General features: G+C 43.2%; 1 protein-coding gene across 1 annotated transcript in view; it reads right to left on the bottom strand.

The window, feature by feature from the left end:
* Positions 1-8354: 8354 nt before the first annotated feature.
* The window catches only part of LOC119730617 (metabotropic glutamate receptor 8-like), a 30620-nt gene continuing 24915 nt past the window's right edge, over positions 8355-14059 (bottom strand). Inside the window, exons 4-8 of the mRNA XM_038203603.1 lie at positions 13617-13781; positions 12665-12904; positions 9952-11758; positions 9416-9543; positions 8355-8746 (exon numbers count right to left, since the gene is read on the bottom strand). Coding sequence (XP_038059531.1) covers positions 8641-8746; positions 9416-9543; positions 9952-11758; positions 12665-12904; positions 13617-13781 — 2446 coding nt within the window. The 3' untranslated portion in view covers positions 8355-8640. The remainder of the gene's footprint in view (positions 8747-9415; positions 9544-9951; positions 11759-12664; positions 12905-13616; positions 13782-14059) is intronic.

Genomic DNA, 14059 nt, shown 5'->3' with positions numbered 1-14059 from the left:
TTTTCTGCCTCATTGAATTATAAACAGCAATAATTAAAATATATAATCATACTACGTAAACCTAACATTTCACACACAAAAATATATCTGAGGTGTATTCTTTCGAATTAATGCGGCCTGAAGTTGCGAAAGTTGTTCTTCAGAGGCAAATTGACGGAGTTACAAGAAACAAACATGTATGGTGTAGGTGAAGATGAAGGGTGTAGGTGAAGATCACAGAGGATGGAGTTGAAAGACTAACAAAGGACTGATTAAATAGGGGAGGACAGACCACCAGGAATTGATTAACAGGGGACAGGCCAGTGTAGGTGAGATCACAGGTAATGGAGTGGGAGGATTAACAAAGGGCGTGTAAAATGAGGGACAGACCCCGAGGGAGTAATGAGGGGACAGACAAATGTAGCTGAAGATGAAAGAGGAGTGGAAATCTGAGCAATAGAGTGTGATGGTGGGAAAGGGACAGGGGGGGGGGCGTTACAAGAAAAAAGCAGTGCAAAACTGTGCACTCTTTCTCGTTAGAAACCCGTGTAAACTGACCTCCGCGCCTTATGGACACTTGAGTGCACCCAGGTTACTTTATTTCGGCAGCTATAAACAACTGGTTCACATTAAGCCACCTGCCTCAGAAGTCCTATACACAAGCGGCCTCCGAATCTAATCTGTTAATACTTTATCTTCTTTGGAGCATCCTCCCCGAGATATACGATGACGATGGAGGATGATGCAGTTGCCATGGTCGCGGAGGTTCGTCGTCAAGTCCCCGTTGGATGATCCAGGCAGATGCTCCTCGCAGCCAGAGAGCACGGTCAACATGATACCGCTTTGATTGTACCGAGTCGGGTTTTTGTAATACCACCGTGACAGGCCGTCAGCTCGCGGAGAGCTTCAAGGGGCAGTCACGCTGGATGATGTGCTTGGCCTCTCCGTACACGGAAAAGTGTCTTCAGTATGGGAGTCATGCTAGGGCGCCGGTACTTTAATTATATACGTTCAACCTCTGTAGCCCAGGTTCGAATCCAACCCAGCTCAAAATGTGGAACAGGTTTGCAGCTCCTTTTAGCAGCTCCTTCCTGATTCCTTGCAGTCATGTTGGAACGATACTACTCTCCTAGCCGTCCAGCTTGGTAACACGGTTCGAATCCTTCCCCACCCATGCCAAACCGGTGGCCTTGTTTTTTCGGGACATTCTGATTTGAGTCAGATTCACAAAGTGGTCCTTACCTCACTTTCCAGCTCTGATGCCCAGGTTCGGATCTCACCATGCCGACAAGTCGATTGGGGTTTCAGTCCCTATCTGACTCTTTAGGATTCTCTTCCCAAATAGTTCCGGAATTGTCTTCCTCCCTTTTATAATGAACATTTTTGTCATCTTCTTCAGTAGGCCTATAGGTTTCTTCGGACTATTTTTCCGTATTATCCTTGTAACTACGCCGTTTTCTGGGTATAGAAATTGAATCTTCACTTTCATTTGAGGTATTTAACAACTTAACTTCAATTTAAAACTTTAATATTGTAATTTTCGAATCACTACAATATGTAAGTTTACGTCATTAAACTTAATCTCTGCCAGTTTATAACCCCAAATGGCGTCATAACAGGACCATCATTTACTCAAATAAGTGACACATATGTGATATACGGCGGTAACTATACACCTTATGCGTATCAGCCATCTTAGAAGGCAGTGACTGTATTTTGCTGGTACACTGCAAAAACTGCAGTGTTAAATTTACACTGTTGGTATCTATATAGGACCGTCTGGTGTTAAATTTTACTGGTGTTGTCCTATATAGATACCGAATGGTGTTAAATTAACACTACAGTTTTTTCAGTGTATATGCCCGAGTGAACCTTTTGTGCATTCATTGTTACTGAATTAAAACAACAAAAGCTGCACTCTAACGCATACGGTCTATACCGGGACACCACGCTATTTGCGATGGAAATTGTGTACATGAAACTGGCTTAAATAGCGACGGTATAGGCTTGGTGCCAGCGATCTCTCGGCTTGGGGTGTCCCTTTAAAATGGCACCGTTTTATAAATGACCGAGTGATGTTTTGCAATTATCCTCAAGAATGATAGATGGCCCGGTTGACGGGCCTGCGCTCACTCGCGTTCGTGATTTGCGCCGTAGTACCAGCAGGGCGAATTCTTTCTTATCAACTCAGAAACAAATCGGCACGAAGCAGTATTTGTCCGGTGAGTGATAATATTGACGGGAAGAGTTGAGTGGGAAAACTGATTTTCTTTTGGTACAATCGTTGTGTCGCATTAAGGGGTCATTTTCACACAATGGTGCATCCAGCGGTAGCAGGGTGTCAACTTGCCCCCCTGTGTCACTTCATGGTGTCGTAGAAAACACACACCAAAAACCTAGTATTTTTAAGACGGTTTTAAGACGGTTCATATCTTGATACAGTAAATAATTTTGTCCCTCCCTCGTGCACGCCTTAAAACAGGTGGATACGCTGCAATTTCACTCAATTCCACCATCTTTGATCGGTCTCCTGACTTTAAGGTGCTGGGGACTGTAGTTAATGAGACGCCACTGTCCAGGCACCAGTCGTTTTCAGACACAAACGGATATGTGTCGGTCAAGACTGAAAAGGGGGAAACCTACCTCTGAATGTCTCAATTCATCCTAAAAACAAATCGTTGTGATTAGATTGTTCTTCCTTTGAAGACAATTGCCATATTGGTTTCAAAACGAGGCCAGGCTTTCAAAGAAGGCTCTTTCGCGTCGTCACTAATGTAGATAGCTAAACGTCGGAATATATTTAATTGACCAAAGCATGCGCAGCCTCTTTTTCAACCAACTGAGCATAGGGTCCTAGCATTTGAACACCTGAAACATGAAGTTATGAAATGCTCTTGGCTAAGATGTAGGAGTAGCATGTGCATTACCCTAGACGTCAACGTAATGCTTGCGAAATTCAGGCAAGGGCAGTGCTTGTTTCCCTAAGAAAGTTACTTTATCGTGATTTTGCTTCTTTCCATCCTAATGGGGCATGGATAGATCTCTCAGGCCAAGGAGTATAGACTTAAATCAAAAATAAAGTCTTGAGCTGAGGGTTATTTGCCTTTTGTCTGAAGTTTGTTCTCGACCATTTAATGAAGGTTTTGTCTAGTATCATGCCGATGTTTATTTGTATCGTACAGCTGAATACATTTACCGTTCCTGCTCCACAGAATTGCCATTGAATTTCCCACTTAATTCGTGTTCACAGAGTCTTTGTGTTCACGGATGCTTGCCATCTTAATTAAAGCTCTGGGTTTGTTCAGTAAGAAATAATTAACAGGCATGAAAACAAACTCAGCACATTCAGACGGTTGAGAATGTATATGGAAGTAGAATCTTGAAAATTGAACAAAGTTTACCAGAGAGAAATACTGAAAATTGCAACCAAGCAAAACACTGATTGATAACACCTCTTAAATCTTGTGATAGACGAGACAGCAAAGGTTAAATTGACTGAGCTTTTGGATCTAAACTTGGAGCACAAACCGTTCCTAATTGTCTAGTTTGTTTACCCATAGTTCGCTTAATCGTTTGAATTTGTCTACTAACATGCACGAACCCGCATACATCTTGTCTGCAGGCGCCTGTAATTAAATGTCGTAAAACATAGTGTATCGAGTTGTAAAAATTCTTTGGCTGAATAGCAACCAGTTCTCATGTCGGTGAGCAACTGACAACCTGAACCCGGCCCGAAATGTACTGAAGGGATTTTCAACATTTACATGAATTTAGGATTGTCTGTTGTTTACCAATCGGGGACTGCAAACGAAAACGGGGTTCATTTGTTTTTACCACGCTAGTACTGGGGTTTTCAAAGGCCAATCCTATCGCTGAGATCTTTCGATCCTTATTAGGGTTAGTGTGTGTACACCTGTCTGAGACAGACTAAATAGAACTTGATTCAATTGAGTTATTTTTTATTATGGTATTCAATCAATGAAAAGACGTCATCCGTTGGCTTACGCTCTGAAAAGTCAAATTTGACCCGGACGTTTTTCCGGGTCAAAATGACACTTTTTACCCAACACGACCCAAATTGAGTTTAAGAAGTGTCACTTTGATCCGGAAACTGGAAAGTGTTTTTTGAGTTGGAGAAGTGTAATTTTGAGGAAGAAAAGTGTCACTTTGACCTGGAATAATTTCATTTTAACCCAGAAAAGTTTCATTTTGACCCAGGAAAAGTTTTTTAACCCGAAAAAGTGTCATCTGACTCATAAAGGTTTCATTTTGAGCCGGAAAAGTTTCATTTTGCCCCCGGAGAAGTGTCATTTCGACCCGGAAAAGTTTCATTGTGACCCGGAAAAGTGTCATTTTAACCTGGAAGAGAAGTGTCACTCTGACCCGAAAAAATGACACTTTGACCAGGAAAAATGTCCTTTCGATCCTGAAAAGTGTCACATTTTTTTTTACCCGGAAAAGTGTCATTTTGACCCGAAAAAGTGTCCGACCAAATAGAACCCGGATTTCGGGTCAAATCTGACCAGGGACCTTTGGGAGTGTAGAATAGTGAAGTATCCAGCGTGTTAATAATGTATTTTCTTCAAAAAAATTCTGTCGCGCTGTGGTTCAATTGAACTTTTTGAACAAATATATTTTACGAATTAAAAATAAAGACTATAGGCTTGCTTCATGAGCTGGATTAAAAAAAAAAATGATAGGTTAGGACTTTATATACTCAGTGATAAATAATAAGTCAGTTAGTCAGAGACTCAGTGGGTGTATTGGAAACCCCGTTCTCAAGTGACCCGCCACATTAAAAACGCCGAAAAAAAGGGACAATTAAAATTGCAAGCCGAAATTGTCCGACGGAGGGTTGCCCGGTAAAGACAAGCCCACTCTGTGATCACGTGCATTATTCATACGTGTACTTCTGCACTGAATGAGTGCTTTTGGTTTTATCCACAACAAATAACGCAGGTTGTGATAGCGGCCTAAGTCCGTTATCTTTGTTCTGCACGTTTTTCATCTGCTCTCCAGTAAGATGGGAGTGTGTGTTAGTTCTGGTTATGTGAAACCCCGTTCTCGTGTACATTCAACACGAGAACTGCGAATAGGCCCCGTCAGTAAGGGTGTAGGTTGCATGCCCGTTAGGTGATCTTACAAAAATCGAGCACAAATTGAAGAAATTTCGCCAAGCAGCATCTTTCGCGAAGCCGTTTGAACTAAATAATCTCAAAGTCCACAGTGGTATTCTCCCGCGTGTCGTCTGTCGGAATTATACGGTTGTACAATTTTGGCGCCGATTTAATTTATTGACAATTACTCCAAATTCCTGCAGTTCTGGTTCCGTCCCGGGCAGCACATTCGATCGCTGGCCGAGTTTTAATGTACCGCTCGCTCCACTTAATTTATCGGACTCAATTTCATTTTCGCGGCTGGGAACATTTCCGCGGCACAAAATTGCAGGCCGAAATTGTCCGATGGAGAGTTGCCCGGCAACGGTTCCCGGCAACCAGCGCTAAATTGTTATTGGTCAATTAGTGATTGACGTCAGTGCACTTTGCCCACCGGTTTAGGGAATCTGTTTGCCATCTCGGACTCGGAGAACTCCAAAAATTATTAATTTCGCCCCCGATTCGAATACACGCGCTCTGCTTGAAGGAAGACTTATTAAACTTTGCAATGTGATTTATCTCCGTGCAGTTGCCAGAAATTTGAGCCCTCGCCCCGCGAAAAACAAAATAAAACCGTTGATTAAACTTTTAACTTTCGATCTCTTAATGAGGATTGCACAGTAGGCCTTTGTCAAGTAAATTAGGTAAACATGCTAAAAAAAAATAATTGATGAGGGCTTAGACAGGGTGCATGATTTCTCGGAAATTCATTCTTGTTTTCAAACACGCAGCTATATGCATTAATTTTTGCCAAGACAGGTGGACCAATTAACGAACACATCGATCAATCTCAATCACTGTGCCCTCTGTGGGCCAAAGTCTAGTTTTGATATGGGTGTAAAGTTGAACCCCCCCCCCAATTTAAAAAAATAGCGCTCTGCAAGCCATCACAAGATATTCATATCGAATGACTCGTTCCCTGTGGTGACTTTTTTAATGCTTTATATAATTATTTTAGGCGTCTGAAAATTTGAGATTTTTCCCAAAGAAAATGGATTGAATTGACGAGTGGACCACAAACCATTCCACCAAATTCAGCGCTACGATGTATTTCGTGCCAAAATTTCAAATATATTTCAACTGTATTTCAACAAACCATCCGCTAAGAAGACAAGGCAAGCCTAGTAAAGCTGGTCCCAGAGTGCACACAATTCTATTCAAATTGGGCGATTCACAATGCAGTGCGCCATCAAGAGTCTGCCACGAGAGTTCATTCTTCCCAGTGCATTGTGGGAGATGGTCGAAAAATGTGCAGCGCGGGACCCATTGAAATTCTTCGTTTTTTTCCGTTCAGTAGTTTTGTAACCGTATGATTCGAGTATCTGTTTGCCCTTTCTTTTCTTTTTATCAATATGGTGTTTTTTTTTGTAAGGCGGCAGAACGCTATGCCCCAATCTATAGCAAATTAGTCCTAGTTGTCTACTGACACTCATTCAAATGGGCCATGTTTTGTTGACCGTAAACTTGACAAATGGACTCTCAATGGCAAACTTTTGGTGGCGCTCTGCATTGTAAATCGCCCGAACTGATTCATAATGTGAACTGATTCATAATGGCTGTTCACTGCAGGGACGGAAATCTTTTCATGCATGCGGTCTACACAAAGGGACCGGTTTAGCCCCCTTGTTGTCGCAACGCAGTAATCCTGTTTCAAACTTTTCTGCAAAATAAGACTTAAGCAAGTCTAATAGACCAAAAACATTATGACGTCACTCTTTGTTTATATGTACACTTTCCTATGGGGGCTTGGTGGATCTCATCCTACCTGTCTCCCATAGGAAAGCGCCCATGTAAACAAAGCGTGACGTCATTATGCCATAGGTCTATTCACAAGTGACATTCAGTCAGTGAGTCAGTCTGTCGAGTTCAAAGAAAACTCTATTCAAGCCCCTCTAGGATTGTTAAAAGCACCACAAACAATGTTAGATGCAAGGACAAAGTCAAATATTGTGTGTCCGTTTCGAGTAAAGGCATTTATCATCAATACTACCCCTTCGTATGACTAAACCGGTGAAATTCCAACTTCTCCAGGAAAAGTTCTTTCGAAGACGTCACCGGGACAATGTCGAAGTCACGAAGCGTTGGACAGAACAAATACACAAGCCTTGTTTGGTTTTGCTGTAGGGTTAAAGTTGAAGTCTTTACACAGTATTTTAGTCTATTAATACCGCACAGGGCTGTATCCTTCACGTAGCGATATGTCGAACCGACAACTAAGACTGAAAATGGTCGTGATGGTAAAAAAATACCAGATATTTATTTTAGATAACGTCATTTGCATTTCCCCCCTAAATTGCCCCCAAAATCCCAAACCGCCAATGCACAATAAGCTCTGGCGAAAAATGCGACGCCGATGGCACATATAGAACACCATACATTTAGTCAATTTCATTTCCTCCTTCTGGATACCGTCCAACCACTACAAACAATTCTACGTGACAATAACATTACTGCTCATATCTTGCCTCAGTTTACAAAATTTTCATAAAATTTTCATAAACATTAGGCCTAACTGACAACAGCATGGCATTTGCTCATTTTTTGGTCAAATATTTTTGGTCAATTTTCGGGGACAGACAGATAGACAGACCACCAAAGGACATATAGAAGCTCCTGTCAGAGCTTAAAAAGGATAAAGGAGACAAAGGAATCAGGAGACTTTTGTGAAAGAGACATAACAAGGACAATGGTAAACACAACAGTATAACAACCAAAAATGGAAACGGTTAGGCAGTTGCGATTTCATCCTCTTAATCACTTTCTTTTAATCAAACTGTATTGACTTTTGTGTGACTGATTCATACACGAATTGGGCGGATTAACTCAAATCTTAAGTACATGTCCTGCAGGTTGGAACACAATTTTGTTCGCAATCGCAGTTTGACGCCAAATATCGTTGCAATGTTCACGAAAGCGCAACGTAAACGGCCAGTGCAAAACCGCATAAACCGTGTATGACAATATGGACGGATAACGTGCTGACTAAAACTTTCGAACAATCATTAAATTAAGAATGGAATGCTTTACTATGTGCAAATAACAAACGTTTTGGAAAACTAAAAGTAAGTTATTTAAAAATACATTTTCTTTAAAATTCTCAAACATAAGAACCTTTTGATTTTGATTCTGCGGGAACACAGATTAACAAAACAGTGTTCGTAAAAGTATGCTTGGCTGCACATCGACAGTTATAAGTTAAAAAGAATTTAAAAAAAACGTGAGTGATTTTCAATAGAGAAATGCCGTCGTTGGAGGCGCAACTCCTGTTTCACTTCGCTCATAACTCTTTTTCCTGCGCTCCGTGCACCATGCACCAATGCTTTCATCTACTGTTTTTTTTTTCTAAGTGGTGTACCGCATGTGTACAATAAAGGACGGATATGATTAAGTTCATGATGATTTGTGCAAGAAGACTTCTTGCACAAATCATCCTGAATCATCCTGAAAAGTGGTCTCTTCCAAGCAAACGCTTGAAAGCGCACTCCACTGCTTCGATAAGACGTGTTCAGAGAGACGTTGAGGGCAGTGTAGGGGACGAAATGATCAGATGGACCTTCCTCTTGAGACAATCGCCAAGTTGAGATTTCTTCGCGTCCACTCTCCTACGATGTCTGCAAAAGGGGAAAAACAGAAAAAAGTGGGTGTCGAATATTTTGGATTTACTGGTACTCGCTTTTTGTCTTACGTTTTTTTCTCATTTTTCATCTTATATATTCAGCCAAAATTGGTGTCTGCTTTTCAACGAAGAATAACGGTTCTTAAGTGATTTGTTTACCTTTTATCTGAAAAAAATAACTTCCACACTATGTCTACATGTATAGACACCACGAACACTATTATTATTAAATTGAATAATGGAAACTTGTTTAAATAAATTGTAGAGTTGCTAATCCTTTATGGCGAGTGAGTGCACACTCCATCAAGCGTCTAGTTCAAATGAACAGTTGCGAAACACCACCTAATGAGGGCGCTGTTACTCTCCACTGTCGATCTTATGAAACATGTCGGGCAGTACTACCCATTGTTGTCCAATTCAAATGACTGCATAGCGCGTCGACAGATTAAACCGTAGTCATAGTGCGCCATTTTGGAAAGCCAAAACGTATACAAAGCTTGTGTATAATCTTAGTCGGCGTATTCACACCTAGCGACGGCCATATTGGGGGCCCTAAAGTGGTTCACGGCTGCTTCAATGCTCAGTGCCAGGCAATAGGCGCGTGTGCTATCCAGTCAGTGTAATTGAAACATTTCAATCAACTTTCAATCCCACTCACGCGTACCTTGCTTTCATTTCTTCTAATCTCTCCGAGCAGATCTTGACAAATCGGACGCTCTGTGTCCTTTCGCCTCTGATGGACTCCAGAGCACGGTTACAGTTGTCTAGCAACGCCCTTCGCGACGAGAGAACCTGTCCAGGGAAAACGTGTTCGGTAAGTGCGCCCTCTTTTTCGTTTCATGGCAAGTAGGGAGATTTTTTTTTACAAGACATTAAACCATGTGCTGTATTATGAACACAGGCGTGTTTCGCTGTTTACAACCAACGTGCTTTCCAGTAGACCCTCGTAGTTTGTTATTAATTGTCGATTTGTTGGTTTGTTTTGAGCTTAACTCTGTTCTGATTTTATTTGTTTATACGGATTTAAAACTGTAAGAAACAGTGTTAACCCTTCTTTAATATTCATCGAATTCCCAAAACCTCTTTCCGGTAAAGAAACCAAGGATTCCTCAAAAGTGCCATGGGCACTGTAGCTCACACATATAATGTTCACACATATAATTTGTTGAGAAGGTCGTAATAAAAAATGGATAAATATACCTCTGGTGATAGTCTAGCTTTTCTGCTTTTGACTTTAGCGATGCGTTTTCCCCTAACCTTCCTCTTGGCTTTTGCGTCCATCTTTTCATTCGCGTAGGGTTTGGTCTTCATCAGGTAAAGTTTGGGCACGAAGAGCATGAACAGGGGTACGTAGCCAGTGAACGTCACCCCTTCGGCAAGAATGAACGACTGGAAGTGTTTCCCTCCACCGATGGCCAAGTAAACTCCAAGAGTCGCCACCCAGAGCATGATGTGGACGATGAAGGTGAAGAAGACGAATTTCCCCTCCCTGAAATTCTCCTCTTTTGCCCGCGTCCTATATGCCATGCAAAGGCCAACAGCGTCTAAAAACACGCTGTAAAGGAAAGACAAGGCAAGAGCCAAGACCTCGCCATCTTGGCAGTCCACGTAGACAATTTTTGCCTCCGGGTCAGGTATCCTGGACAACTTTGGTAGGTCGACTGCAAACCAGATGGCAGTGAATACACAAAATAGGGCAAGGATTCCCGCCCCGATGAAAACTTTGTTCCGGAGTTGGACGTACCTTCGTCCCTTTTTGGTAATGTAGGCGGTTATGAGGAGTATTCCTTGGAGGAGTGTGACTGGTAAAAGCTGCAGGCAGGCTTTAATTGCACAGACGATGTTGTTGGAAGGGAGAAAGGGCAGCCAGGAGAAGATGAAGCAAAAGATGGCGCAAGACAAGATGGCGTAGCTGTGTCCTGCACATGCGCGCACCACGACCTGCGTGTGACGTCTATGCCTAAAGATGGCGGCAATGGCTACGCTCAAGAGTATCCCCGGGACGGATAGTATTATGACGGCTATGCCAAATGGACTACTCGGCGTGAAATAAAGATCGGGCAGCTGGACGCAACCGGTCCGGTCCGTGTTGACTATCTCCTCACCGGAGCAGTTGGAACATGTGAGGGCGTCCTCCTGGTCGCTGTAGTGACCTTCCAGGCAGTCCACGCACTCCCAGCAGCACTCGGATAATCCTTTGGGAATTCGGCGCTGTCCTGGCCGACAGGAGGCGCTGCAGAAAGACGAAGGTATCGTTCCTACGTAACAGGAGTTTTTGCTGTGCCAACTTATGTTGTCACGAATCCTGAACCCCTCCTTTTGGTTCCAAAATCCAATCTTTTCTACCATCATTTCACTCGCACACGAGTTCGAAGGCTTGAGATTGAACACATCGTAAGTGGCACCAGATCCTAAATTTCCTCCATCCGTCAATTCGATGTTGTAACCGGACGCACCGGTAAAATTGACGTTTTTCATGAGAGCCAAGATCTCCTCGCGGTCGACCTCATCAGATTTTCCCTCGCACTGCGACTCATCGCATTTAAGGGCCGCGTGCAGGGCCATGGCGACCACTTCCACCGCGTCCAAAATGGTGGAGACGAATTTGCCCGCGAATAAGGTGTCGCTCTCGGTTAATGTCTCATTCGCGACGCAAGTCTCGCTGTACGCTCGATACTCACGCGGGATTTCGAACACGTGACACGCTAAAGCTTGTTCCCAGTACTCGAGTAGGAACGGGTCTTGGTAACTGGTTCCCTCCCACGGAGATAGACTCTGTAGATAGTCGAGGAAGCCCACGACTTCCCTGGTGCTGTACCGCAGTCCCAGCATGCCTTGCGTGACCTTGGCTATCCCTGGGTCAGCGGTGAGGGCGGGCGAGGCGGTCCAGGCGTCCGTGCCAATCCACGTGTACCCGGTGACGTTTTGCTCAGCGAAGACCTCGAGCAGCTTCAGCATTGGAGACTCGTTGGCGAAGGCCACTATCACTTTGACGTTTGGGTAACCTCTGAAAACAAACCAAAAATCATTTTAATATCATAAATGTATTAAGTTAAGTTTATACGAACAAGGACAAAAGTTCCCTTTGCATGGAATGACTGAGACTATTTCTATTCCCATGGATGGGATGCCAGTCCATCAGAGCTTGCTCTTTAACTACTGCCGATATTTATAAACTCTAGTGAGGAGATGAAAAGATGAGATACAGTTAAGCTGGCTTGTCTAAGGCCACAACACTATGGCCAACAGCTGGATTAGAACCTCTCACCAACTAATCACGCGTCACAAAACCTACCCGCTCTGCCACACTTTAATCTCCATCGCTGCTGTTTCGTCTCATGTGTCAAGCACCTTCATCATTCAAGCATTGACTTTTGCGGGCGGATCTTACAAAATGAGTCTTTGAGACATCACTTGTAACTTTCCATCCTCAGTAGAAAGCAAGGTGTTTTTCATTGCTGACGGCAGCTCTGCAATCGTCCTGTCTCTCCGTTTAGTCGTTCATTTGTATAAACATACGTTGGAATGCACACCTGTGCACTTTACATCACCATGGCCAACTCCGGCCATGGGTCACTTTAATGGGTATCCAGGGAGGGAGGACAGAGTTGCATTATCGAGGTCACTAAAGTTTGTATTTTGAAATTACATGGCACAGTCACAGGGCATATGCATGCACACAAACTCATTGGCCCGCAGCTTCCGACATTATTTCGAGCTTGTTCATTATCGATATATCACTGGTGCTAAGTCTTTAATGTGAGTTGACTGTTTCATTTTGATATCCACGTTGCAGGATCTGGTAAGAGAAAAGGCATGTTACTCAAAGGTAACTCTGGAGACTTGTGACACATTTTTTGTTGGGTTGGGCCACAGCCACGTGTATCAACATCATGTCAGAAAACACATTTACCTCAAATCTTCCAGAATTTCAAGCAGATCTTCCAAGGTGCTGCTGCTGCTGATCTTGTTCTCGTACGCCACGCAGATGCCCTTCTCCGCAGCGTGTTGCAGGAACCGCTCCTGCCCAGCCAACCCGTAGGCCAGGTCGTCCGTGTAGAGCGTGGCTACCACGGACCAGCCGAAGTGAGACACTATATCGGCCAGGGCGGCGGCTTGGTAGCTGTCGCTGGGTACCACCCGGGTGAAGAAGCTGTGGAGCACGGAATGCAATTAACCGATTAAGGTTCAAACGTGACTTGAGGCTTTGGTGGTGATTACAACTTGGGAGAACTTTGTGCAAGAGACGAAATCTAAAAAAGAGGGATCCTTCTTTGATGAATAACCAAAGTTGACTGAAATTCAATATTATGTATGCGCTGCTCAGATCGTCGTTTGAAAAATTTCAAGACAACGTATGTTTCTTAACTGTCATATCTTTTGAGCATGGTGTATCCACAAACGTGTACCAAGTTATTAAAGTTTAATAACGTAGATGATCAATATTCTGTTGTTGGTTAAAAAGAAGGTTTAACTTCAAAATACGACAGAGCTTTCAGGGCGTGGTGATTCCTAATATCACATGACATTTATGAGACGTAACCTATTTCTGCAATGCCGTACTGTAAGTGTCAGGAAATTGCACTATGTCTGGTGTTTCAGGTACCTTGTTAGTTAGAACACGCAACACGTTTGACTGTCAAAATTGGGGTTCCAGTTTGCGTCTCCAAAATTATCAAAATTCCATTGCATATACACAACATCGACACAGTACCGGGTAGAACATATAAAGTTACGACCAACAAACAGACTCAAGGAATTCCTACCACTGACAAATCTATGACATAATTACTTCAGTAAAGGCCACTGTAAGGAGTTTAAGTTGTAATGGCTAAGCCTATACCACTGGTACCCTGCATGCCTACCTGTAACGCGTCTCGCTGAGGAGTTCGCTGGTGGCCGAGTAGCTGATCTCCGGTAGCTTGAACAGCTGGAATAGACTAGCCACAGACACGGCAGCGTTGCTTGTCGCCGGACCCACGACGGCCACCAGGCGTCCCAGGCTGTCCACGGCATTAAATGACATAGAGCTGCAAGGATGGAGGTCATTTGTGGCTTTTTATAGCATGTGACAAGTCAACTTTTGTGTCTTGCCACCGTGCAGTAAACTGTGGCGTCTTCGTGGGAATCGGAGTACCAGTTTGGACTTGTTACTTAAGCTCCAGAATTTAAAGTATAGATATTTGAGTGACTTTCGTTTGGAATTTCTTCGCGCGAGTCTATCGTCAAACGACGGCTGTTTGATCTGGGCTTGTAATTAACGGCTGTTTCTCGTGCATTTATTTGTTAAATTCACACAGGGAAATAA

Source organism: Patiria miniata, unplaced genomic scaffold, assembly GCF_015706575.1.
Source record: "Patiria miniata isolate m_02_andy unplaced genomic scaffold, ASM1570657v1 HiC_scaffold_22, whole genome shotgun sequence".
NCBI lineage: Eukaryota > Metazoa > Echinodermata > Asteroidea > Valvatida > Asterinidae > Patiria > Patiria miniata.
This window is presented reverse-complemented; position numbering and strand designations above follow the sequence as displayed.